General features: G+C 42.0%; 2 protein-coding genes across 3 annotated transcripts in view; one reads left to right on the top strand and one right to left on the bottom strand.

Annotated features, from left to right (window-relative positions):
- Positions 1–3374, top strand: part of GRTP1 (growth hormone regulated TBC protein 1) — a 44784-nt gene extending 41410 nt beyond the window's left edge. The window contains exons 6-8 of one of the 2 annotated variants that reach the window (XM_068418827.1): positions 330–502; positions 627–812; positions 2910–3374. In XM_068418827.1, the coding sequence (XP_068274928.1) occupies positions 330–502; positions 627–812; positions 2910–2999 (449 nt within the window). In that variant the 3' untranslated portion in view covers positions 3000–3374. The remainder of the gene's footprint in view (positions 1–329; positions 503–626; positions 813–2909) is intronic. The other variant, XM_068418834.1, reaches the window with a different exon arrangement.
- A 1855-nt stretch (positions 3375–5229) lies between these two features.
- On the bottom strand, positions 5230–25273 carry LAMP1 (lysosomal associated membrane protein 1). Its single transcript, XM_068425563.1, has 9 exons — positions 25102–25273; positions 15515–15630; positions 13966–14179; positions 13699–13860; positions 9776–9993; positions 8259–8381; positions 7208–7277; positions 6867–7037; positions 5230–6242 (listed from the first exon to the last, which is right to left on the bottom strand). Exons 1-9 carry the CDS (start codon positions 25151–25153, stop codon positions 6103–6105), a joined length of 1266 nt encoding a protein of 421 aa, XP_068281664.1. The 5' UTR covers positions 25154–25273; the 3' UTR covers positions 5230–6102.
- Positions 25274–27904: the final 2631 nt, after the last annotated feature.

The raw sequence follows: 27904 nt of genomic DNA on the forward strand, positions 1-27904 counted from the left end.
GAGACTTTTGTAGTTTAAGCTAGTAGTTAAAAACTACCTCGATTATCCTTCCTTGGGAAGGAAGAATGAATTGCCAAAAAACATCAGAGAGAAAGAAGATACTTTGGTAGGCATGAATGAAGTGTTTGTGTAGAGGGATCAGCCTTGGCTGAAAGAGAAGTGCTGTGTGACCACAATGCAGGCGTCTTCATTGCATGGTTTAATTTATTCCAACTTGGGATTCATAGGCTCAACATGCCTTTATATACTGAGCTGTACAGGATGTTCTCTTCAATTTTGTGGAAAAATCACGTCCACAGATTCCTGAATTTTGGTTTCTTTTCTCCAAGATTATTACAGTCCTGCAATGTTGGGCCTGAAAACTGATCAGGAAGTCCTTGGAGAACTGGTGAAAATGAAAGTTCCGGCTGTGGCAGAGCTGATGGAAAGACATGGAGTCATGTGGACCCTGGTGGTGTCACGCTGGTTTATATGCTTGTTCATTGACATTCTTCCAGTAGAGGTAATTGGTAACATAAAGTTCTCTTAATGTACACTCATAATTGTTATTTCATTTGTAGTGCTTCAGTAATAATTACCTACTGGAAACCAAGCAGCTGTAATCTGAATTCTCTCCTTTCCTGCAGACTGTGTTCCGAATATGGGATTGTTTATTTTATGAAGGGTCAAAGATCATATTCCGTGTGGCCTTAACGTTAATTAAGCAACACCAAGCGTTTATTTTGGAAGCCACGAACTTCCCTGATATTTGTGATAAATTTAAGCAGATCACCAAAGGAACATTTGTAACGGAGTGTCACAGCTTCATGCAGGTAAATTCTCTGCAGCTTTTAGTTGTTACAAATTAAAACCAAGACTGACTTAGAAATGTTTTGCTCAGTCAAAAGATGGATACAGCTAGGAGAAATCTATCTGTAGGAATTTCCAAAAGGATAGAGAATGCTTTTATGTAAGAAATGCAAACTTTTTAAAGAATTTTTTTAAAGAATTATTATCTAAACCCAGATGTAGTAAGCCATCACATTATCTGTCATAAAGGAAAAAATACTTTTTGCCCTTTTTACTAGATGAGGCAGGAAGTCTGACAAGAAAATAACTTCAGTGCATTCTTTCAGTGAACTATAGATTGTGTTCCTGTGCTTTTTTCAGATGAATTGTAATGGATTATCATAGAATAGACACGAAGCTAATTTTAAACTTGCGCTGATAAATCTTCATCGTGCCAGAATATAAAGCATTCTGTTTAGAACAAAAAGGTAGCACTAAGTTCTTATTTCCAGACAAAAAATCATGAAGTTGAGTGCTCAAGTCTTATGACAATCTGCAAACTAAGACTTATTCTTGTAAATTATTAATAGATTGGATGCCAGATCTGTACAGAACATTAGATTCAGACTTTAACTCAAGATGGAAATGCAAAAGATGTTAGTTGCAAAACAATAACAGGAGCACATCTGTCATACATTACTTGGCCAACTCCGCTATCGTTGTTTGCTAAGCGTGCACAAAACTACGTCCCAGTAAGTGACTTTTACCCCCAAAAGTTTCATGCTCATGTCAGAGCTCTGCGCATAGGTCTGTCACAGTAGGATGTCATTCACATTACATTTCATTTTTGTTCATATAGAAGAAAAATACACAACTTCTAGTGTTTGGGAGCCTTTTAGTTAAAAAAGCAAAAGAAAAATAAGTCACAGGTGGGGTTTCCCATTTAATAAAAGGTTTAGAATAAGAGTTTTGTTAAATGTTAACTGCCATGAGAATACTAGTTCAGAGGCTGATACAAATACTTGTCCTTGGAGGACTCCCCCCCCCAATGCCCTTTAATTACATTACATTTTACAGCAGCAATTACATTGCATTTTAGAAAATCAGCTACAGTTGCCCTGAATAAAACAGTTTAACTGCATTGGTTACTGTAGCGAGGGGGCTTTCAAGGCAATTAAATAAACAATTTAGGTTAGGTTCTTATGTAACTTTAAAATGTATACTTTTGGGTTTGTTGTTTTTTTTCCAGCAGTACAGATACCAGTAGAGGTGATGACAGCTGAGTATTTTATGCCTCCCTCCCCTGAACAGAAAAAACCCTTAAGTTTTTAGTTTAATGCAATGCAGGCTTCTTTACCAGAATGCTGTTCAGAACTGGCTCATTTATAATCTCATCTCCAGAGTTGTCAGTTACAACTACAGAGAACTTAGGAGCCCACACATCTTTACTGTAGATTAAAGTGCATAAACTTGCAGCTTGCTTCATAGTTTTGTTCAGTCAGAAGTTTTAGATGAAGTAGCGGAAACAAACGTATTGTTCTTGAGCAAGAAGTCAAAGCAAAAAAATATTACAGATATGTATGACAGCATTTGAAATGTCTCAAATTCATACATCCACATACATTACTACCCTGGAAAGCCTGGTAGACAAGAAGAGCAAAGGTAGTGTAGCAAGGGATTAAAATTTCTTTTTTTTTTTTTTTTTTTTTGCAGTAGGCACACAGTGTATATACGTATGTATGTGTTCCAGGACCTGAACAACCTATGCTAGCACCACATGAGAAATGCACTGGTGCTTTGTAGCATTAGCCAGGATGGCTTAATACATTCTAAATATGCCTGCCATCCACCAACACAAATGCCTTTGAAATAATTTTAACTGGACACTTATATTCAAACTAGCTTTTGTATTGTTGCTTTTCCATAACTCACGGCACTTGTTATGAGCTGCAGGTTTACCGTGTCTTTACGACAGAGTAGATGAAGATGCTCCCCTGTTACAAAGGAAGCCAAACAGCAGTAAGCATTTCACAGTACAGGTATCAAAGCAGAGATTTCACACTTCAGAGAATTATGTGAGAATTCCAGCATGTCATCCAAAGCCAGAATTTTAACTAAGAATTTTCTCCTTTTGCCCCCAGAAAATATTCACAGACCCTGGAAGCTTGTCCATGGCAACCATCAACAAACTCCGAGAGACTTGCAGAGAGAAGGTGCTTTCTCAGGGATAAGTCGCCAGATTTAACCAGGTCATCAGACACTACAGAAGTTGACACATTCCTCTATTTGCACTGACTAAAGCACACTTTAAGCTTTCCATGAGTTAACTGACACTTGACCAATTTTTCCTGCCTTTCAAGTAAGTGTTGTTAACACTTCGTACTGTATGTCAGAGGATAACTGGAATTGGTGGCTCTGTTGCTGTGTTTGTTTGTTTGTTTTTTAAAGGTTATAATGTTTTCAGAGTAGAATGTGATCAGTGTCAGGACACTCTGTTTGAAAAAACAGTCACTCACCATCCTTGTCTTTTCAGGGCATTTTGTAATGTTAAAAAAAAAACAGGTGTATAAAATTACATATCCTTCCTACTGTATTAACTATGACATCACTATCATTTGTACAAAATAAATTAATTTAATTTGTCAGAACCTGTTTCTTGGTGTGAAGAGAGTAAAATATCTATCTGATCTCTTTCCGAGTTGGCTAGAATACAAGCATCTTCCTTTTTCCTCGCTGCTATCACTTAAGTAACTCAATAAATACAGCAAAGTGCAGGGCAAGACAGCAAGGAGGAAGGTGATCTGTATTGTCACTAGCAGCTACTCTATGCAGTGTACAACAGCTCTTCAGGTAAAGGCAGCAGTGAACCTGTGCAAGTCCTGGCTACAGAAAGCAGCAAAAATTCCTCTATAAACCACTCTTAATATTTTATATGCTTATTCAGGGTTTTCTAGCTCTAGCACAGTAGGTAACAAGTAATTTGACTCAAATCTGGAAGTAGCATTTCTCAGTTTGTTGTCAGTGTTGCTGAAAGTAGATGCTGTACTTCTACATTGTGCTGGTGTACTGAGGTTGCACTACAGGTGCTACATCCTCCTATACCTGTGTCCCTAAAAATTTTGGGAGAAACACTAGTAAAAACAGCCACAGACAGACTTCTTCCTTGACAAGGGGGCATCATCGAGCAGTTCCAAAGCTGACCCTTAATGCGAGTCTAAACATCCTACCCCTGGGCAGAAACAAGCAAAGCAGCAGCCCTGCCCCAGCACCAGGCCCCTTCGAGCCCTGCTGGGGCCGGCCTCCTGTGACTTGCTTTCTTGTCCTTACAGAGCCCTCGCGTGGCCAAATCCTTTCCCTCACCTTCCTGCTGGGGAAGCGAGGGGAGGCTGAAGCCGTTTGTGCTTTTTATTCTCCCCCTTGAAGAGCTACCCTGGAAAGCCTCACCTTTTAACACCACACTCCTTTATCAGACTCTCTACTCGAAGCTGTCTTCATTCCTTGTCAAGGAAGGCTTTTTTTTAAATTTTTTTTTTTTTACTCTGCAGATTGAGTTTGTTTCATTCCTCAGCAGGGGAAAAAAAAAAAACCCAACTTCTCAGAGGAAGCAGATGAGTGCTCTTCTTATGCAAAGACAGGTACTCAACAGTATGATTCCAAGCCAGCCCATCCTTTTTGGTACCAGACAGACACCTTTTTCCTTGAGTAGTGAATTGTATGGTATGCTAATGTCCTTACTTCTAGCCCATCAGCAGATACTAGGACATACTAGATCATTCACCACTGGCAAAATCCATAGTTTCCAGGTACCTTCAAGGTAGCAGGGTAGATGGTCTAAAGTATACCAGCCTTACTGCCATGTGTTCAGTTCTCCCTGTCGGAAGAATAGCGTTCTGTGCAATGTTTCAGTGTGCCTTGGTTCCTGCCCTGCATAGCTAGTGCTGTAAACACCAAAACATTACTGCAGGAGGGAGTCAGAGAAGCTTTACACAAAGTTTCATTTCCAAGCACATTCCAGCACATACAGACCTCAGCAGACAGTGGTTTCCTACTCTGTGGTAAGAATCCAACTTCACAATAAAACCTAAAATGTCATTTATGCAGTCTTTATAGCGAGCATCTTAGCAGCACTTTCAGAAAGCGATGCTTAGCAGGGCAGATCAATGTACTGGCATTTCTCAGCAAGCAGCAATTGAATGGAAGAGTTAATTTCTCCAGATCTCAGCTTATAGATACAGAGAAGCTTTACCTCTTTTGAAATACAAAGTCCAAAACAAGGGACTGTTCTGAAGACATATACACAGTTAAGCCTCACCTTTGTGCCACAGAGCAAAAACTTAAACGCTTGTTGAACATAACTCCACGCTAAGGATTGTTTGAAGCTCCCAAAGTCGAGCCAAACCAAGACATTATCACTTACCAAATGGTCAAATGTTTTTAAGAGTGATCAACAACACTAAGACATACAGAAAAAAAGTGTCTTTATTAGCATTGTTACAGGCAATGCATACATAAGAACTGATCCTTAAAGTGTACAACCCCCCAGCCAAGTTTAAGCAAGAGAATCAGCAGATTGAGATCTATATTGTACACATGTGCAGTCACAGGATCTCTCTGGACCTTCCAACAGAAGAGACTGAAATCACTTTACAAAAAAAGGTAAATAAAAATAACACCCATTTTAAAAAAGTACCAGCTCCTACCGAGCTGGCAGAGCATCAGAAATATCAAACAGGGGAGCTGTCCAATCATAAAGAGTTCCTGTAAGGTTTGAGTATTGCGTCGTTCACACCCTGTATATGCCAGGCATTGAGTTTAAAGCTTAGTAAAAAATACACACCTAAGAGACAAGGTGGAGTTTAGATTTTAAATTGCAATTTTGTCAGTTGTTATGAAATTTCTTTAAATGCATCACCAGTATCATTAACATCATTGCTGGATGGCAGCAGTACAAAGAATGAACCTTTTCCCTTTGTTAAGAGTTCTGAAACTGAGTCAGTGTGAATTAGCAACATCCCTCTCTGGAATCTTTAGCTGACATGACCTTATGCCAGTTCCAAAAAAGCACCCTTAAAAACTTTTAGCTTGTTTCTAAGTGGGTAAATATTCAAACTAGTTAGCAAAATTAAACACCAGAATTTTCAGAAGTTATTTTTGTGCATAGTTAAATGCTGCAAGATGATTTCACATTTAATAAAGCAGACTTTAAGAAGCAGCAATTTGCAAGAAAAGGTGTTCCCTTACAATATCAATCTTAGCTCAGGGGAAATGTGTGGGGGTTTTTTTCCCAGCTTCTTGCAATTGCTTTTCATCTACACTGGGTTTTAGTGCAAGTCATTAAATTGTTTGATATCCAGCATGGCTCCTCTTTCTGCCAATCAAGTAAGCAATCAAGACAATTAGAACAAGACCAGCAAGGGCTGCACCAACTATTATAGGGATCAGCATGTTATTTTCATCCAGTTGACATTCTTCCACTGAAGGGAGAGAAAAAGATCCATGTTAGGCACTAGGGCATCAACAGCTGGCTATATCCAGAACTCAAGCTTCTACTCTCAGCACACAGATAAAACTGGCTCAAGTTAAATTCTAGCTTAGCTTGCCAACAACCAAGAGGAAGCCAAGTCCACTGACTATGATCATTCAAGATGAAGTTTTTCTAGTACTAGTTGTATGCACAATAGAGATGTGTAGTAATTGTTTCCTTCTCAAGAGCTGTTGCTGTTATGCACAAGCTTAGCCATCATAAATACATCCGTACAACTCCTCCCCTAGCCATTTTGCTTTGACCACAGTCACAAAGCACAGCATTAACCAGAAGAGTCAAGAACTTCTCAGAACTTTGCCCCTTTCATACAACCGTCCGCACACAGTTAGGAGGAAAAGTTAACGCTCTCCCTTAACTCTTCTCTGGACCACAAGGAACAAGTCCCAGGTATTTCAAGGCTTTTTACATACTTCTCACACTAGCCTCAACTCAGACATGTTATCAGCCCCCGTAACATCTGTAATAAGGCAGCCACACGCTGACATTTGACTACAGAATATTACATGTTTATATCAAATTGCACTTCACAAATCTTAGGTTGTATGCCTCTTACCTGCTCCAAATTTGTCTCCATCAATCCTGAATACCTGGATCTGAACATTAAATACATTGACAAGGGCTTTGTCCGTGACCTGGAGGTTCTCCTCTGCACTGCACTTGTAGGAGTTCCCTACTGTAGCTCTCAGCTCACTCATGCTGTTGTTCGATGCTTCAAACTGTGGAACTGTGTAAGAGAAAGTCTTACAGCAGAATCCTGAAGAGCAGGAGCTGTAAGCTCATAGAGCTTAAATTCGATGCATTCATCCCCAACATTTCTAACACGTTATTTAATGCAGGCAGCCCTTAATATTTATACTAGTAGTCACTGAAAGCAGACTTCTTAAAAGTCCCTACCTTTTGCTTCAGAAGGCAGAGTCGTGCTTACATTCACACCTTGCAGGAAGAATTTTTCCGTACTTTCATTCTTTAAAAAAAAAAAAAAAAAAAACACAAACAAACAAACCAGCAGTTGTCATTTAAGCTAATGATGTACAACATAAGCTGTTAACATTCCGGATCAATTCTGCATGCATTTTGAGAAAGGTTTTCAAAGGGTAGTCCTCAATTGGGATCAGCATCCAAAGGAAGAGCTTAGTTGCACTTCAGAGAGAAAAGCTACAGAAGGTATGCACCTTGGGGAAAATAACTTAGAGAGAGGAAAAAGAGGCAGAGAAAGGGGGACTGTCACCCCTCAGACTGCTGACTTGACCTCCACGCTAAAGGTATAGTCCCACTCATGCCTTAACCAGGTTAGTGCAATGATCTCACCTGCGCTACAGATACAGCTTTAAAGCAGCTCAGTACCCTACAGAAATGTGGAGAGTCATTTAATAGCAACAGGTCTAGGTGATCACAATCAATCCTGTGAGTATTAAAAGCAGCATGAAGCTGACAAACAGTGGATTCAGTCCTCAAGGGTACACAGCTCTTAATACAGCACTGGGGCAGGGCTGTGGGAAACGGGATTTCCAGCCATCAGAGGATTCCATAAGACAAGCACACATGGCTCTTTGGCTGTACACGGAATGTTAATGAGGACTTAAATCCTGTTCCAGACTTGTATGGTTAGATGAGATGCCTGTTTGTCACAGGCTATTCCTCTGCTACAGAAGAACTGTTCCCAATTTGGGTGAGAAGCTTTAGAGAATAGGCAATATAATCTTAAAAGAAATTCCCATTCCAAACAAAACAGATGTCTATCTATGTATATGTGGGCGTACATACATGTATATATTCTTTCCTCACAACAGTTACCAAGTATTAAGCCATCTAAATCCTAGTATCAAAAACAAAGGAATTACTCCCCTTCCTGTAGTTGCATCTCTTTTCTCTTGTACTTGCCCCAATTAGTTTTCCCACATGAGAAGTCCTGCAGACCCTACACACTTTGTCTAGAGATGCTTACCAATGCAAAGCGGAAGATGATCCTTGTTTTCTCAAAAGTCAGATTCAAGATGGCAGATGTATTGTCGCACGTCCCGGAAGAAGTTGTATTAGGTGGTATGAAATTCAGCAAATCCAATCCCATCTATGAGACAAGAGGATCGGTTATGACATTTGAAGAGACTAATGCATCACCATATGTTCAGTCAACTTCTAGCTTGCTTGTACTCACATGCATACAACGCTGTGTTTGCCCACACATTTTACAGAGGACTGGGCAGATACAAGTCACAGGCTGGTGTGAGCTGCACAAAGGGCATCTTTGCATGCCTAACAAGGCTTTCTGCAGCCCTGACTGGCTGCAGCCAATAATCTGCTGCTTTCTCCACACTAAACTTCTTTGGTCCTACACTAGAAATCAGCTGTTCCACCAGAGCTAGAATGCCATGCTACAGGACACAGCTTAGGGAATTTCACACAATTAAGGTGGCTAAAACACAGTCCACCATAACCAGCTACTGCACAGCCACACACCAGCTCTCAGTGCTCTTCATTTTACCTCTCAGTCATCACCATAAATAAATGCAATAGATTCCTTTGCACCACCACGTACAGCATTAAGCAGCTAAATCCTATACAGATACCACCCTCTTACACCAGGTCCTTTATCACTGAGATCCAACTTAAACTATGCAAAAGCAGCCATAATTTGTTTGCCTGCACTCGTCCTCATTACCTCAGATAAAGCCACAGGATAGGAAAAAGCAGCTTGTGATCAAAGGTCCTCATAACAAAGCTTCACTGAACATAAAGGTTTGCTGACCATTGGTCGCTGTTTCCTATCGAGGGCTTTCAGCAGTCCCTTTGGGATTACGCTCACAGCTTTGCCTTACCAGTTAGCGCATAACGGGTTTGTCCATGGGGCTGGCAAGCTGGGCTTTGCATCAACAATGGAGGGAAAGAACCTGTGCCAGGGCTGGATCTTACATAAACCATGTAGCATTTTTGCTGTTAAAATCAGCCATTAAGTAGCTCTTAAGCATTAAAGTCAAACGCAAGCCTCTTCGGCGCTGGCTGAAAGTTAACTAAGTCACAAGCCTGTCCAGTTATACAGGAGTTATAATTTTCCCTTCTAATAGTCATTCACTGTTTCCATTCAGGTGCCTCAGGCCAAATTCCTGTATTTTATTTAACAGTTTAAAAATCTTGTTTAGATGGCATCTTTGATAATACGATTCCCCCTACCCGTATCTTGATAATTTTTACTGCTTTTGTGGAATGGCCATATACACTTACTGGATTTGACAGACAACTTTAATACTCTTACTGAATGGAAAAATATTTAATGACCACTTTCAGAAGAGAACTGTTTGAATCATCACTAGTCTAGTCCAAGTTAAGCAATTCAAATAGAGGACAATCATGGATGAACACTACAACGAACTGTGATTTTTAAAGAAAAAATTTAGCCTGTAATAATTTACCAAGTTTTCCCCAAAGAAGGAATCTGAAGGCTTTGAAGGAAAAAAAAAAAAGTACCTTTTCATCTTTTTTTAGATAGGTGATATTAAGCTGTAACCCCATGTAGGCAAGTACACAGGTTCCATTTGGACCAGTCACATTGTATCTACCAACTGCAGGATCTGGGGGCGATGCAGTTGGTGCTGGGCTGGTTGTGGGAACCTGGCTAGTAGTCTGTTTAGGAGTTGTAGGCACTACAGCAGTAGTAGAGACCATATCTTCAGCACATTCTGTCTCTGGAGAGAAAGGAAAACAGTCATTACCAAACAAAGTGAAGCTGTGGGACGCTTTACCTTTTTAATCCTCAAGGGAAAGGAGGACACAATTTCAAGTAGCTTTTCCTAATAGAAGATAATAAAACCTAAGAAACACAATGGTAAAGCGTTACCTGAACTCTTGTTGCAAAGTTTGAGACACTTTTAAAGCCTGCCATATGAAAATGACACCTCTGCTGTTATTTACAGAAGTTCACGGTGACTGCATCTGCTTTTATTCATGTCTGTCATTTCACTGTGCCATCAAGTCAGGTTAAATAAGGTACTGCTATGTTGACAGAGCCAGCCTTCCTGCTGTATGTTCACAGCAAGGCTGAGATGACTACCCCTCAGACACTCTGGGCGCTTATGTGCTAGATGCAGAGGAACAGTTCTGCCCACTGTTAGAAGTGGTCTCCCAGGAGATGTGTTGCTCTCCTTTCCCTCCCTCAGTTACGCTACCAGGTTGTGAGGACCCTATGTCATTATTTTGGCAACACCTGCATAACATTAAAATACTACTGGACCCCTCAAGTCCTCATAGCAGTGCTGTGGCTCTTCTATCCTTAACAAAGGGATTTTAAGACACTGTTTCTGATGGCAAATATTTTGCTATATCCTCTCCCTTTGGGTCTCACGTCCATCCTTCCCTTTAGTCCTGCATCAGTAGCCACCCATCACCAGGGGTACAAGGCTTGAGTGAAGGTGTGTAAGACTGCCTTCTCTCTTCATCCAGTTCAGCAGCAACTTCCAAGGCAAAAGGAGAGAGAAAGAACAGTGACTGATTTATTTGCCAGAGTACTCAGAAACACCTGGCAGCAAGATCTTAACTTGATCTGGGAGCCAAGAAGGTCTCTGCATTGAACATCTAAGCCAAAATCAAAGGTCATAGCAAAGACGTTACTGCAGTAGAGGCTTCCATGTTCCGAGCCAAGGTCATCTGCACGTGTCAGGGATAACAGCCTGCAAATTTATAAGGACAACAGCAACTGCAGCAGCAGTCAATTCTGACTCAAAAGGCCTACTTCTAAAATTTAATCCATGCATATCCTGCAGATACTAGGTATCTAATAAACAGCCTCTGAACTTAAACAGCAACTTAACTTTCGATTATGGCTCAGAAAGAGGAACTCTAATCGCACCTTCTGAACTCACAAAGACTCCAACATAGCACACTTTCCTATTTCTACCCCATTTCTGGAAAGTCAAAGAGCAGAGGGAAGGTGGATGAATGGAGGAGCGACTCTGTCTTTTGTACACTTAATAGATACTGGTCAGGTCCCAAAACACGTTAATTTCCTAACAAATAAACCAAACAGCAGCTTTACTTGGTACTTCAATGGAGAATTTCCCTCCATCTGCAAGACCCCAACACATACAGCCTCTTACTCAAGCTGGCATAGATGGAAACAACCAAACCACTTCAAGTGGACATTTGTCGTAGGTGGAGTCTTAATAAGGTATTTTTACTGAACTGATTTACAGCATAGCTCCTAGTAACCCTTCAAGACAGATGTGAAGATGAGACAGATTTTTACGTCTTTTTCTGACAGTTACATGAAAGTAGCTGACAAAACTACCAACAGATAAAATGAAAGCCTCCTTTTCTTCAGAGATGCAGATAATCACTACCATAACGTCAGTCACTGACCTCTAGGTACACTGGAAGAAGTTACCATTACTAGTGATGCACATATGCACTGGATACAGCCTCTTTCTCCCTCCAGTGAGCACTGCCCAGATCACCAGCAGAAATATCCTCTCACGAAAGAGTTGCAGGGAAAAAAAGTTAAGGGAGAATTCCAGATCAAAAGTTTATCAATAACTAGCTGTCAAAGGACAGGTGAAGTCTCAAGCCTACAAGAATGGAAAGAAGGAACTGATCTGGAAAGAACAATGTGATTTCAGGGTGAAGAAGATTTTAAAAAACGATAAAGTGAGAATTCTTTAACGACCTGAATGAAAAAAAAACAAACCCACAAAACAAGAAAGAGATGCTCATTGTGCAGTAGGAATGAAAAAAAATACCTGAATGCAGTCCCAAGACAGTAATAAAAACTTAGCAATTATGATAATTTAAAGCAAAAACTGCAGGAATGTGGAAACAAAAAAAACCACCAAAATAAAAAGCTTGAACTCAGACCAGTGTCTATCCCAGGATCATAAGAAAGCACGTGTTTTTTTCTGAGGATCAATAGTTTCATTAAGACAGTGATACCACAGGATAGAGAAAAGCAACTTCGGAGAAGTGATCATGGCAAACTAAAGCATTTATATTAACCTAAAAAAAGAAGAGAAGGAAGTAAGGAATAGAAAATAAAGCAAATGCTGACAAACTTGCGTTGTATAAGGAACACTCTCCAGAAATAATACAATGTTGATTTTTTTTACCCAAAGGACTATGTAAGAACACATAATAACTGGTCTTAAAAGGAAAAGTATTACATGGTAGGGAGATTTCACTGAAGTTTTGTAGATGTTAAAAAACAGCTTTTCCCAATATCATGGCTTATGTTCTAGCCTGCTGATAACTGATCACTTATCATACTTATCTGGTATGATAACTGGATCAAGATATCTTATATAAAAAGTGAGATAGTTCTGAAGATGGCAGTAATAGAAATCAGATTTTTTTAAAATGACAAATGTAGGTCCACATCTTTGCTGCAAACTAGTTCATTGAATGGAAAAGACTGATCAAGAGAATGATACACACTGAGATCTGAGCCAGTCATGTGAGGCAGCCATAAAAGAAGTCAATGCCAGCATTATCATGCATCAGACAAGGTATTTTTCAGATATATGGGACAAGGTAGAGATACTCCTGTAGAACGCCGTTCAATGTTATCTATCCCATGCCAGCACCAACTACCCTAGTCTGTAAGATTCATTTCAACTTAACAGGTACATAAATGGGATTAACAGCATAAGAAGAGTTCTACATTTCCCAGAGAAGATGAAGACTTCTTACTTTCCCCAAAAGTAAGGCAGACTTATCACTCCTTAAGACAGCATGGGTGATCAGTTTACATGGCTCTTCACATTTGAAGAGCGCTGCCACAAAAGCAAAGGACATGAACACACCATGAAGTAGTTTGTCTTCTAATCATTATAGCAGTGAAATTCCAAAATGCTTTTCAATATAAGCAACTGGGACAAAAAGTATTTTGTGATTGAGCCGGACAGAGAAAGAACATCACTGTTACAGCTTATATAAGGCCTCGTGTAGGAGGTGGCACGTATCTGCTCCCTACAGACCACTTCTCTATTGTCTGCCACTGTATTGCTAATTTTCCCCAGAGCACACAGTAACTAGCTCAAACTACTCTGGTAGAGGCATAATGCTTGGAAGTTATCAGATACTTCTTAAACTAGGATTTTGGCCATGTGCCCAGTTGACCTCCTGCAGCACGTGTTTACACCCATAAGTACTCATGAACAGAAGGAATGTCCCCTAATACCTGTATAAAACCCATGGGAACACAGTGCACTGTCTTCTAGTGATGGATGTTGACACCCCTAAGGAGAAAACTTGAAGCAGGTCTCTTCATTTCAAAAGATGCTGCCATCAGAACTTTAGATCCAGTTTGTACTTGCCTAAATATGATTAGGCAGGACTTGAAAAGAAACAATCTATGATTGGAAATATTAGCTCACCAAGTACACTTTCTGCTCCAAGATACCTACTGTTCATACTGGAAGTGCCATTTGTGAGATAGGCTTCCAAAGTAACATTGCTGAAAGTAATGTTCACATTCTTCATATTGACGTGCTTGGAGCTTATGCATCTGTATTTTGTGCCCATATATGCCTGAATAATAGTTTTATGTGATACTCTCTTCACTTCTCCTGTAAAAAGATTACATTGCATTAGTATGTAACTGTATTCACAGAAACAAATCGGTATTACATCTGGAAGGGTTACATAATGAGAACAGGAAGTTTTCATTTTACCTGCAGTTGAATTATGGAATAAAGTTGCATCTGACAGATTGTAGTGGAAAACTAGCTCTTCGACTTGGTACTTGTCTGCATATTCTGAGAAATTCAGGCTTAATGAATGTCCTGCTCCAAAACCCAATACCAGAACTGGATGAGATGTGTTACCTTTACCACATGAGCTCTGTGGCTCTACTGTAGCATTTTGTGGAAGAAAAAAGTACGCAAACTGTGGAGCAGAAAACAAAACATGTAAATGGGATGATGTAACAGCTCTTCCTTACTGCTTTTAAAATATTCTATGAAACTGCTACAAAACATACAGCTGACATTCGTACATACTATAAAATGTCTACTTACGTACCTGTATATAGCAAGTAGCATGTTACTGGCACTCAGATTTATAAGAGTATTGCTCCCTGAAATTTGAGGACAAAATAGTACATACAGCACCTCTTAGACCTTTTTCCCTCCTAAACTAGCACTATGAATTTGCAGGTACTTCTGTACTAGATGAATCAAATCTGGCAAACTCTAAACATGTGAAAGATGGGAGAATTTACGCTTTCCTTCCTGTAGTACAACTGAGTAAGAACAAAAGCAAATGGTACAGCCTACATAGTTTGGCTGTAATACTTTGAGTTTATTACACACTGAGAAGTAACTCGGTACCTGAAGACCAATACAATGTTTACTAGAAAGTTTTGAGCACTAAAAGCATGTTATGAAAGCAGTCACCTCTGAATGCAAACTTGTATACCAGTATCAGCAGGATTTCACTCCATCAGCACCACTGAAAAAGTGGACTATGCAATGTAACTCTCAGCTCAAATCACACATAGCAAGTGCACCACTGGCAAAGCAGTAGGATTTTTTTAATCTCACATTACACTGATGGCTAGAAATAAATCAGCTTAAACAAGAGTGCCTCAGAACATGCAACTGCAATGAGATTATAAACAAAAAAAAATCCACAATTCCTGTTCAGTAGTAAAGACACCAAAAAAGTAAACTGAGAAGCAGGGTATTTATAAATAAAAATTCTTAACCTTCCATTAACAGCTTTTGCTGTGGAACAACTTGTAAGCACTGCACTGGTCTGCAGATATACAGAAATCTAGAGATTTGCTAAGTAAGAAGATCAAAGATTTCAGGGAAGTTTAAAAGCTACATGCCAACAGACATTTCAGTTCAGATTTAGTCCATGTAAGTAACTGCAATGACCAAGTTCACCAAAATACAACTGGCAGCATTTTTGCCTTTACAGTTCCAGTGAAAGCCGTTTTAGCTACCAATAGGACTGGTGTGGAATTTCAGTCACAAAAGTAATTTCACACATGTATTGTTTGTGGTGGTTTTGGGCAGCCTTAACCCTGTTGTTTAATTAGAAGAAGCATCAGTAATAAAGAAAAGTTGATGCAATATGACTGGGACGGGAAAATCTTTGCTGAAGCAGTTTTTCATGCTTAAATATTTGTTCAAAGTCTAAATACTGTGAGAATGCAGAAAAACCACACATTTTATAAACACAAGTTAGAGACAATCAGTGAGACATCCCCCTTACCTCTTTTTGCCCATTGCTTTTGTATTCCACTGAGAAGGCTACTGTCAGATCAGCGATTATGCAGACCTTGCCACTTGAATCTTTCACCTCAAATGAAGAGCAAGCCTGTAAAAAGCCTGTGAAGAATGACAAGTGGTTAACTTGGTGTCATGTAAGTTCTTATTTTTGATCCCAAAGAGACAAATATGTACAACTGTACGTTTTGGGACTACATCCTAAACAGCAGTTGCGTTTGGAAACTTGGGAATTAACGGTCTCTATACTAACTTCAACATCACTAACACCCAGAGGAAAAATTTAACATCCCATTTATAAAAAGACAAAGCCACCCAAACCAAAACTGTTGGCATGCTGGGTCCCCAGAGGGTAAGAAAAACTTGCAACAAACACCAGTCATACTGTTTGAGGCAGCTACTCAGTGTTCACCCTACATAGCAACTATTTCGCAAGCTTCAGCCGGAATTGACTTAGCATATTTGATCCTTCATGCCTATAGCGCTCAGCCTTCCCCCCGCAGCACACCACACAGCCTTCATTCCCGCTGTACCAGGACACTGAGCTGTACACATGCTGAATGCAGCATTTAGAAAGCTTGGATTGACTGCAGATGTTTTGGAGGGACTGACAAAAAAAGCGTGATGGAGTATGCCAGCCTTGCCAGGAGAAACTTCTCTTTAATGTCATTGCGCTCCCTGCACTTGAGAGGAGGATGAGGACCAAGACCTTGACACAGACCAAGGTTATGTTTTCCTGACTGGCTTAAACTAACCTCAGACTGAGCTGCTGACAAAAGCACGGTTTTTCTCCCCCCACCACTCGCTTCCCTCCAGCCCCAGTGCTCAGAGCACTGGTACAACTGACCACACTAGTACTGACTTAATAGGGTAAGAAGATGTGGTGAGAGGAGCACGGGACCATCCTTTCTGACAGCAGCATGGACTTAGGCCAGCATCCACTGACAACGAAGCTTCACCTAGGGGAAGCACTGCAGCCAGGCTGGATACAGGCAGAAAGCTGGTTATCTCATCCTTCATTTGTGGTCACGGCTAACTGGACAGTGCTCCTGTATCTGAAATCATACAACGGTGTTCCAAGTTCTTTATTGTAGAGTTTTTTATTTTTCTGATTCTCAGTTTGTCACCACACACTCATCCAAAGCAAACCTCACTGCAAAAAGCCTGCACCATTTTCATGCTAGCACTTCAGCAGCTTGCATTTGCAGAAAACCTAAAAAAAAAAAAAAAAAAAAAAGCAACTGCAAGGCATAAACCACTCCATTTATGTCAAGCAAATAAGCTTCAAAGAGTCAAAACATGCTAATCCGTCAACTGCTGACACAGCAAAAAGATCCAGCTGAGGGATTATCCATTAGCTAGCTTCCCTGTCCAAGAAGTTTTCAAACAGCAAATCTCAATTTTAAAACTTTTCACTACAAAACTATGGTGCATACAATTGTATTAAGTCAATTATTAGGAAAAATTGGACTTATGTCAGCTCGACTTGGGTAGAAAGCACTTCAGCTGTAGGAACACGCTGGAAACAATTTCTCTGGCACTCAGCAAGCATTTTCCTTTGTTGCCTTACCCTTAGCAACAATATATCCTCCCCCAGCACCAAAGGGGGCCAAAACTTAAGCTGGAATTCATACACTTTACCCAGTTGTTTAAAGAGTCTAGACCTGAAACCAGAGCTGGACAGAAGAAAGACATTACTTAAGAATGGACAGTGTAGAAAACTGGTATTTCAAAGCAAAATTGTCCTACCTGGACTTTATGTCCAGCTCATAATGTTCACTAGAAAACATATATTCACAAAGAAAATGTTATTTATTGCACTTCAGTGCAGTGCTAGAAACAATCGATGCTCCTCCACATGGAAGTTTCAATTTGCAAAGTTTCCTTCAATTAAATTTACATCTGGAACTTGTTTACATTTTACCTAAGCACCTACTTTCTCAAGAGCAAACTGCTTACACTTTCTTGAAGATTTCTGGCACAGCAGAGAGGCAGGGAGTAAGAGTCCATGGCTACTTGAACTGACACTCAAATGGAAAACATGCAAGAATGAAAATCTTCAGTGTGCATGCTGACTCCCTTGTTTGACAGCTATTAAAAAAACTTGGCGAAGTTAGAGCTAAAAATAAACAAGTAATAGGCAGTAAAAGAATAAAAGCAGAAAAAAACCACCAGTTTTGAAAAGAAATACAGGAGGAAAGAAAAGACTGAAAAACAATTAAGAAAATGTTGCTGACCTAAAGGAAAATGTGACAGACCTGCCCATTACAGATGATTCAGAGAACAACAAAAGACAACACAGAGGTACCAGAAAGCACCAAATGGAATACGGATTCTGGGAACAAAGAGCTGGCAAATCACCCTCAGCAAGTCTAAGTAATAGAGAACAAGGGGTATGAACAAACAGTCAAAAATACCACCTGCATAACTACTAGATTTTTGCAAGGTTAAGTTCACACCATGATATGAATCCTGATTTCGTTAGCGTGGAACAAACACTATAAAACTCAGTTGCTTCTTAAGAACTGTTCAGCAGCTGCTCAACTTGCAGGGTCAGTGATGAGACAGCAGCATTAAGCACGAGACACTGAGCTGTCCTCAAAGTGGCAAGAGGGCTTTTCACAGCGAGTAAGCTGACGTGCACAAGGATGGCAATCAGAGAGAGCACTGTGCTGCAGCATCATCTGCTCCCACGGTGCTGGGGCAGGGATAGAGGAATGCAGATGGACCGAGTGAAACATGAGGGATATAGGAGCAAAGAAAAATCAGAAAAAACCCACTGAAGAACAAATCAGGAGACTGAAGGAAAGAAGGTCCTGCCTACTCTTCGCTCCAGCCAGCTGAAGGCAGAGGAACGGCTCGCTGGGTTTGGCAGGAAAGCAGCTGTTGAGTTTGTGAAGGCAGTTCCAGTGTCAACTGGTGATTAATGCGTGAATCATCACCAGCCCACAAATAGTAAGAGCCTACAGTCAAAATGTCAAGAATGTAGAAAAGCAAACTGATGTAGACTCAATCTTTCCTGGGAATACTTCTAATTAAGTTACATAAAGTATTACTCAATTTTATCGTAGCATATCTACAAGTTGAGAATATTGCTTGTACTTCTCGTAACAATAACATTCTTTGCTATTTAACACAAAAACTGATACAACCTCCAGTTTCTTAAATTCAGACTTTAAACGCTCTTCTTAATAAACTGCAGTGCCCTATTTGACAACTATTTCTGCCAGAGCAAGTGCAGTACTTCAGATATACACAGCTGAAGAGCTCCTAGACTTCTCAAAAGCAAAAAGTAAGTTTTGTGAAGTTCATTATTCACTTGGCTGGAAATACTACATTATGGATATCTAGCAGAGGAATCATCAAAGAAATTTCACTTAGTTCACATGCTTCCTTTGTATTCCAATAGGTTCTGAAAAAGGGCTGTCTACATATTTATTCTAGCTGCATATTTTCAATTGAAAATCATAAGGTAACCTCTCTCTTTATACCTCATTTCTGAAATTATAGTCTCATGCAAGAAAAGACTGAAGGTAAAACTGTTGAAGCAACAGCTAGATATGTCACTTGAATTAAATCCAGCATCCTTCCTTATCTAACACACCTACACCAAAAAAAAAACAAGCAGAGTGTATTAACACTCTGAGATACAATAAAGTCAAACAAAACTAAGACTTCCTTGGATATATAACAGTTTATCTTAAAGAAATCTACTTCAAAAAGTTAAGCTTGCTTTAAACTGAAAACGACAAAGCTAACAATTTAGGAGATTTTTTGAATACGGCTCTTAGAATGGCAGGATTCCCCCTCTTGACCACACAAAGATGCTTTCAGGTTACAACCTCCTTATAATTGAAATCCTGTTAGCCACGCACACCTACCCTTAGATTACTCTCCCATATAATGGAAAGCTACCAAGGGAGAAAGATTAATGGTTGTTGTGCTCTAAAAAAGCGAGCATGTATTAATGGCAATTGTTTACACTGTCTGCTTGCAAAGAGGACTTCAGTTACTATAGTTAATGATTTACTTTCCAATTTTTATTAGAAGCATGGAACACTGACAATAAGGATCTCAAACACAGAAGCTACTTTTATATAATTTGGGGTTTGTTACTATATTCATGTTTCCTGCCTAAGTAAAAGCCTTGAGTATTTTTCTTCCTCCCTCTTGGAAGAAAGGACAGCAAGCCATCCAAATCCACCTGGGCACATATTCCACACCATCAGTAGTTTAAGCGATACAGATATCTAGTGGATGAACCTGTTTGCACTTATGTTGAGTGACTACAGCATTAGGGAGGAAAACCATGGTTGCAGCGTAGCCCAGCTACCTGCTCCTGACAAGCGCCGCAACAGTGGTTCAGAGTATCCCGCCCACAGCCTGGTCACACACGCCAAAGACTCTGCTCAGCTACAGCCTGCCCCGTAATTACTGCACGGCAGTGCTCTGAAGGTAAGGGATGCTTGCTGACAAACGCCAGCACTACACAAACACTCTGTACCTAAGCTACAGCACTGCTGTGTTGCCCTGTACCTTTGCCCAGATGTTCTTTGGGTTCTTAGGGTATACACAGTGAACACTGCTATCTATGGGGCATTAATCCAAGGAGATAAGAAATGCTGGTTCTTATCTAAAGAAGGTTTACTTCCCATTGTACATATGAACAGAAGTGCACAGTAATTTACTCATTCTGATGGTTTGGAAGGATCCTGTCATCTCAGTGCCATTTTGTGAACAAAGTGGTGACCTTAGTCACCGCTTTAGACTCCTAAGTCTATGCCAGAGAAGAGAATGGAAAACTCCCTGAGGAGTTATGCTCTCCTCTAATCACTTGCCTTCTAATGTAACCACCACTCCCAGAGGGACACCTGGTACAAGTCCTTTCTCAGAAGACCAAGGCAAGATTACTTGCTTAGGATTCAGGATCTATACTACCTTGAGATAGTACAGAAAAAACAACTTTAAAAAAAAGTGTATTTTTTAGAAGATCACACTATTTACCAATCCTAACATTTCTGGGGAACAGCTGAAAGCAGGAAAATCCTTTGACAGACTTGATGTATGAACCACTTTGTGTGAGATAAGACGGTCTTCATAAAATGATGAGTTATACTTACCTGTCACCAGTGGACTCAAAGACTGAACACTGGCTATCTGGAAAGCCTACCAGGAACAAGGCAGGACTCACTTCAACTGCTGTTGGACACGATTGAACACAAACACGGTGGTGGAAAAGGGGAATAGAGCTTAATTCAGAGATGGGTGAGAGTACTTTCAGGGAGAAGAGAATCAGCTGCACTTGTGCAGGTGCAGCATCTGATTATACGAAGTTCCTGATCCAACCCTAGAGGATTCATCCTTGCCAACTAACAGGGATAAATTCATGCAGTCTCAGATTATGTTTTTGATATTGTTGATTTCCATTAAGGCAGTAAACATGTTGTTTCTCAGTTCAAGTTTGCAGATGAATAACCTCTGTCTTTATAAACAAATTTATAAAAGTACGAAAGCCTTATAAAGGAAAGGCTATTTAGCAGCTGTACACTTGCCTTTTGGCCAGAGAATTGCACAATTGCATCAAGTTTAGTCATATGAAGCTTCTTTATGGTTTCCTATCTAGAGGAAGGAAGTCCTGGGATAGGTCTAGAGCAGCTGATTACATGAGTCCACTGGGAGGTCTGAACTCCCATAGCTGGACCTTTTTCAGCATTCACACAAATTCATTTTGCACTTGCTCTGGTCAGTGCTGCTATATCACACCACGCAACTAACACACATTCTTCAAGGTAGCTGGCAGCCCCAAACAACGTTTTGGAGGAAGGAGCACTGTGTTGACTATTTAAAAAGAGAAAGCCTCCCCAGAGTAGGAGTAAACCACTCCCCTAGTCCTGTCGAGAAGAGAATAGATCTCATCCCTGTCAAGGAAAATAAAGAGATACTGGTGTTCCCAGATTCTGCCTTGTTAAGAAATCAGAAGCCACTGACGTTTTAATACAAGAAAACTAAGTGTGTGGACTACTGTGCTCGAGCATGAACACTGGAAAGGGAACAGGTAGACAAGTGCCTGCTGCACAGAGCTGAACCGTGTTTGAAATTCTCTACTGCCAGGGGGCTACTAACACTCTCACACTTTGAATTACAGTAGAAAAAGTTGTACTGACAGCCAGTGGTGCTGTCAGGTGACAGAGAAGGTTAAGAAACTGTTACTCTTAGAGTGAAAGGGGTACCAGTCCATCTTGAAGTCAGATGCACAAAAAACATGGAAGCCTAATTTACTAAAACATAGGATACATTTTAAAATAGCAGGCCTATAATTTAGAATTAAGATAATGCAATGAAGTGTTCAAATAGCTGTTGTATCTACTGCCACTCACATACCCAAAAGGGACTCCTGCCAAGCTTAAGAGAATAAATACCAAAGAAATCCATTATGGCATCAAGAGTTCTCAAGGAATTTCCAAATAACATCTGACTTGAGAGAAAAGACAAACTGTTGCAGTTAAGCCAAAACAAGCAAAGGCGAGGTGTGCCTTCTTAGTGCTAAAAATAAGTTATCTCTAAGACATACAAAACGCTTAACAGAGATAACAGTAGTTAAATTCCCAATAAAATATCCATCTTTTCTTTGATTAGGGTTCCTCTGTACCTAGATGTAATTCTTCAGTTTATCGTCTGCTACTGATTAGAAATGATCCTATTCACTGCAGAACAATCTAGAAGCAGGTTACACCAAAAATGAAACTCCTAAGTCAGCCTCAACAGGAACCCAGGGCACATATCTCAAAAGCGGCGTCTCACGGAGCCGGCGGAGTTCTTACTCGGCAAGTAAGAAGTTACTTTACAGGTCAGAAAAGCTGCTGAAGCCAAAGCTGAGTAACTTGTCACATGATGACAGGCTCGCGACTAGCACACAAATTCAGATCCTTAGAGACTGTGTCAACACACTTAAAGAAGTTATCAAGCAAATGCTATGTTAAGGGCAGCATTTGGTAAAATAATGTTTCGAAAGTCACGCAATGTAAAAGCGGTTCTATGTTGTGAAAACTACTTTATACTTGGTCTCAGTTCCATACAGCTAGCAATGCCAAAACTGAGGAAAACAATACAACACTAAATTACTCACTGGCTGGAATTTACTACCCAAGTTTCTCTCTTCCCAACTATCCCTACATTGGTAGCAAGGTTTGAAATTCCCCTTCGGACTAGAGTTGTGCAATAGAAACACGTGGATTATGCATCAATAACCCTGAAATGGCATCACGTTGCCTTTTCAAACTCATTTCTCCTTCCCCAGATCTCAGACATGTATTATTTACACACTGATACTGAATCCATGTTTCACTCTGAACTTAGATTTTCAGAAATGTCTTTTCTGATGTGTTTAAGGAAAAAAATGCAGGTGCTCTAGGACTCAAAGAGCACAAGCAGCTCTGTTAGGCTTGGCACACAACCCAACTGACCCATCATGCTCAACAGCAAACAAGCATAATCTTCCCCCATATTTCAAAAAGCAACAGCTAAGTTTGAGGGGAAGTACTTCATTTCCCATAGCCCCCTCTCCCTGTATTTATCACTGTATTGCCTAAATCTTTTTTTCATTCCATATGCACATTTGATATTCATGAGGAAATTCATCACAAAATACTTAATGCTAGCATATGAAATATTTAGCTTAGTGCTTGCTGCTCAATGTGAATGGAAAACTGAAACAGTAAGTGACCTGTGGTGAGGTATTCTGGAGGAAAAAAAAAAAAAAAAAAAATCTTCTACTGTCCCAAAGTCAAGGCGTTGCCAAACAAGCTTTCACATCTGACCCACCCACGCTAATCCTTCAGCCTCCTGTGATCATTACCTTATCCTCACCAGTGCTCACTCAGATGACTAAAAGGCTGCAAACATCCACAGAATTCAGCTTCTCATTATCTTCTCATATTCATATCTCATTATCTTCTCATTATCTCATATTTTTCTCCCCTCACTATCACCCAAGTCCCACACTCTGTCAGAAGACTGTGGAGGCTATCTGTACTCCGAGGAGGGGTCTCTATACCACATAGTTTTCCCCGGAGATTGTACAATAAAGTTATGTAGAAACACCCAGCTACTAGACACTGGTCCAAAGCCCCATTTGACAGTAAATAGTTACTCTGTAGTAAAATAAACTAGCCTGTTGCCTCAGCTGCAGAAGCCTTACACATTTTACATGCCAGAAAGTGACAAAGCTAATGCACTAAAGTTATGTTTGTAACTGATAATTAAGCAGAGGAAGACTACTACAGTCCCAGAAAATATTATCTCTGGTACCACTTAAAAACGACACAGGCTGATTAGAAGACAAACAAAAGCAATTCTTCACTTAAGGCATAACTACATTAAACAAGGTATACAAAGAATTCCTACTATAACATCAGTTCAACACCACTTAAGTTGCAGACGCCAATCCTCAAAAGCAAGTCTGATAGCACTGTAAGCCACTGTGCTTGCTAGACTGGTTCACAAAGAGCTGGATATTTGAACTGCTCTGTTCCCCTTGTGAGTGACACCTTTCAGGCTCGGTGTAACACAGAAACTGAAGTACTGTCAACGATGATAAAGATATTTACTACTAGAGAAATGGCAGAAGAGTTTCAAAGGCTGTCGTAATCTCTAAAACGATGGCAGATGACTGTTCTCAACTGCTGCTTTATTCAGGAAATATTTTTGCTAGCTGCTGAAGAAGTTTCTTTTGCTGCCAAAGCCACATTTCAGAAACTTGATAGCGTCGCGTGATGTGGCTTTCAGGGCAAGAAACCTAAAGCAAGGTAGTTATCAGTAAACAAGCAAGACACACTTCCTCATGAAACACTCTTGCTGCACTAACAAACCTTCTCATCAAGGCACTAATATCTCTCTATTCCTGCAACATTTTACATTTCACTCAAAATACGGTAAGATGAAAGCCACTAACTAAGGGAGCATTACAGGCCCTGCAGAAAAGAGCTACTTCCTAGCAATGACATCAGTGATTCCCACGTTTCCATGCCTCGTGCGAGGCAAAGGCGTATTTTCGAGCTCTTCCCGGAGCGCTGTCCCCACGTTCAGTGCAGATGCTCGGGTGAGCGCTCCCGGGAGCTCCACAGATTCCCCCCGCCCCCAGCAGCCGCCGCCGCCGCCTTCCCTCCATCCTCTCCCTCGTACCTCCCGCAGCTGTCAGGGGTTCCCAGGTGCCGCAGGGGCCTGGTGCACGGATAGGGAGGGATGACCTCCCTAAAGGACCCGCCGCCTCCCAGCAGCCGGGCGCTGCGGCCTGGGACCCCCGCGGACGGCCCTACCCTACCCCCCCGCCCGCAGCCCAGCCGGGTGCCGCGCCACCGCCCCGGGACCCCCCGGCTCGGAGCGACTGCCCCTGAATGGCAACAGCAGGTGGGAGCCCACGAGCGGGTTTCCAGTTACAGCCGGCGCGCAGGTGCCGCCTCCAGCGCCGCCGGCCCCGGAGCCGCCGCGACCCCCTGCGCCACCACCCCGCTCCGCTCCACCGCTGCCCCGCCGGGAGCCGCAGGCCGCGGCCGCCCCGCCCCTCCTCCTCCTTACCGAGCAGGGCGACCGCCGCGAGCAGCCCCCGCGCGCCCGGGGCCCGAGCCATGGTGGGGACAGGGGAGGGGGCGAGGCGGCACCGGCGGGAGCGCGGAGAGGGGGCGCGGGCGGCGGGGGGCGGCGGCGGTGGCACCGCGCTCGGGAGACTGGCGACGGCCCCGGCTGGTCATATGACCGCTGACGTCACCAGGCCCGCCCGGGCGCCGTCACGTGACACACGCGCTCCGCGCAGCGGGCGCCTCGGCGAGGGAGGTGGGAGGGGTGTCGCGAGAGCAGGGGGCGGGGCGGCGCGGGGCGGGGCTGCCTCGCGCTCCAACGGCCGCCCCTGGGGCCCCGCTGCCTTGCGGGTGCCGATGGATAGGCACGCGGGCGGGCGGGCGTCTGTGGGGATACGCCCGTGTGCGCAAACGTGCGGGTGTGAATGCGGGCGGGTGGTTTTCACGCGTGCAAACGCGCGAGGAGCGGGCCCGTGGCTCGGCGCGGGCGCGTGGCTCGCACCTTGTGCCCCTCACAGGCGTGGCCTGCGCACAGCTGTGGGGTGGCGGCTGCGGACATCCGCCGGGCAGGGGCACGCTTACTGCGTGTGATCGTGTGCAGGGGACACGCGTGTACACTGCACCATCGTCGCCAGCTGCTGCGGTTCGGCCCCAGGCCCCTCCTGCCACCAGCCCTAACCTGTGGGCCCAGGGCTTCTCAGGGCCCTGTTCCGCCGTGGGATGAAGACAGCCGCGGCTCGGCCCTGGGGCACTGCAGCCCTGGCACAGGCCACCTGCCCAGCCCTCACCTGCGGCACGGATGTTTGGCAAAGGGTATGCGGAGGTTTGGGGTCTTTCTGCGAAGTGCTGTGATGTCTCAGCCCTGTAACTCGTGTCAGGGGAGAGCGGTGAGGAACATCAGGCCCCAGGTCAGCCTTACCAGCTCTGGGCATTTAACTGTGGTTCCCAGTGGGGACGGCAGCACCAGCACCCCTGTGTTAAGGGGAGGTGATAGAGGAAGGTGAGAAATGGCTTTGGTGAGCAATTAACTCATCGAAGTTCTGTATTGCCTCCAGCATATGTTTCTTGCTACTGAGTTTAAAGGCAGTCTTGAGTACAATCATCTTGCATAGAACTAATTCAGTCCCAGCTGTATAAAAGCACTGGAAGTTAATGGTCTATTATCTCTGCAGTGATGCATCTTCACCTCTGTATATGTACAATCCATGTATGTTTTCCAAGCCAAAACAGGGACTGCTAATGACTTGTGGTTGCATGGGTAAAATTAATTGCACTTTCACATAGTTTCTGATGTTTTTATAAACAAGAATTTTTAGAAATCCCTTTTTTTTTTTTTTGAGGAAACTAGAAATAAAGAGGTGAAGTTAGTCTATCAACATTCTCAGATGTTAGCATAGTAAGAGATAGGGAGCCCAGGCCATTTGAGCACTTTGTAATTCAATGCTCTTTCTCATCTAAGCTGTCAAGGATGTGTTTCCTTCATCTGAAACCTCAGAAGTACTTATTTTGCTACTGCAATCCTATTTCTAGTACTATTGGAAAGTGTGCCAATAGCAGGGTACTTCTTTCTCAAGATGACTGCCGTGTCATCCCTCTCCTCATTACAGTGTACTCGAGATTAATCAGCTCTGAGGCAGAATCATTTATGCTCCTAAGCTGCCTTCATACATTTTTACTTAGAACCAATTTGAAATGTAATTTAGCTGCTACCAGCTGCTAAAGTCAAGTCCAGCTACTCTAAACTTGATGACCTTTCCCTGATGTTCTTCTCAGTTTACTTACACTTCCTATTTCCCAAAAACATCCTAGAGAAGTTTAGTTGCTCTTCAGGGTGGCTTGGCGATCCACCTTTCTTTTTCAAGGCTATTGCTACAAACAGACTTTCTTAATACTGCATTTTTATCTGTGCATTTTTAGAGACAAACGTTTCATTTTAGTTTGTTTGCTTTTTCGTGCAGCGCTTGTAGCAATCTTTATTCTTGCCATGTATTGCCAAAAGCAGAAGTTAGTCAGCTTGAAAAAGGACATAAGGAACAGCTCTGGTCAAGTGTTTGAATGAGTCATCTGCAGAGGAGTTGAGGTTAATGGAGGTGGGATATTGGTGGTTCTCGTTTTTTGATCACTGTTTTTGGAACCTGCACCGGGAGTGGAAGAAGGTCTGTGGAATACTTGAAGTCTGCCAGAAAACACAACAGAGAAGGGGGCCCAACGCTAGGTTTAAACTTGCTGTGCAGTAGTCTGCCCCTCTACCAGAAAATTGGTAGGCGTCCAGGAATTGAAAAATGACAGATGCTTGGGTAACTACCAGTTAATATCAATATATAAGTTGCATGAAGCAACAATATTGTGGCAAGAAATAGGTACGTAAAGAACGTAAGGCTATCAGCAGAGAACGATGTTGATCATACATGCTGTGGATCATTAGCTTACTAAGCCTTTTATAGTGGTGTAGAGACTGCACAATAACCACTTTCCATGTCATTGTCAGTAGAAGTATTACCAGGGTGTTTGGTAGCCTGTTTTCCTAATGGAACAAGTCTTATGCAATGATGTTGGCCATCAGCCTCACTGCTCAGTAACTTGTTGGCCAACATCAATCAAACTTGATAGCAGGGTAAGACATAAACAAACATGTAGTTACAGCTTCTGTAAAAGCTGGTATATAGACAGCCCAGACATTCAAATTAGTGTCGTCACTCAGGGAAATGTAGTCCATACCCAGCCTCTACGCATTTTGTTTGACAGAGCTGCTGTCCAACCAATCTGCACACAGTTCCAGATTAACCATGGCACACCTCCTGGCC

This window comes from Nyctibius grandis, chromosome 2 (assembly GCF_013368605.1).
Source record: "Nyctibius grandis isolate bNycGra1 chromosome 2, bNycGra1.pri, whole genome shotgun sequence".
Classification (NCBI taxonomy): domain Eukaryota; kingdom Metazoa; phylum Chordata; class Aves; order Nyctibiiformes; family Nyctibiidae; genus Nyctibius; species Nyctibius grandis.

Excerpts from the sequence above, each read along its gene's own strand:
- LAMP1 (XM_068425563.1), bottom strand. The coding sequence starts at position 25,153 with ATGGCTCGGGCCCCGGGCGCGCGGGGGCTGCTCGCGGCGGTCGCCCTG. Across the intron at positions 9,994-13,698 it reads TGGCACTTCCAGTATGAACA|AGACAGAATGTGCTGAAGAT; the intron begins GTAGGTATCTTG and ends CTTTCTCTCCAG. Across the intron at positions 7,038-7,207 it reads TCTGCCTTCTGAAGCAAAAG|TTCCACAGTTTGAAGCATCG; the intron begins GTAGGGACTTTT and ends TCTCTTACACAG.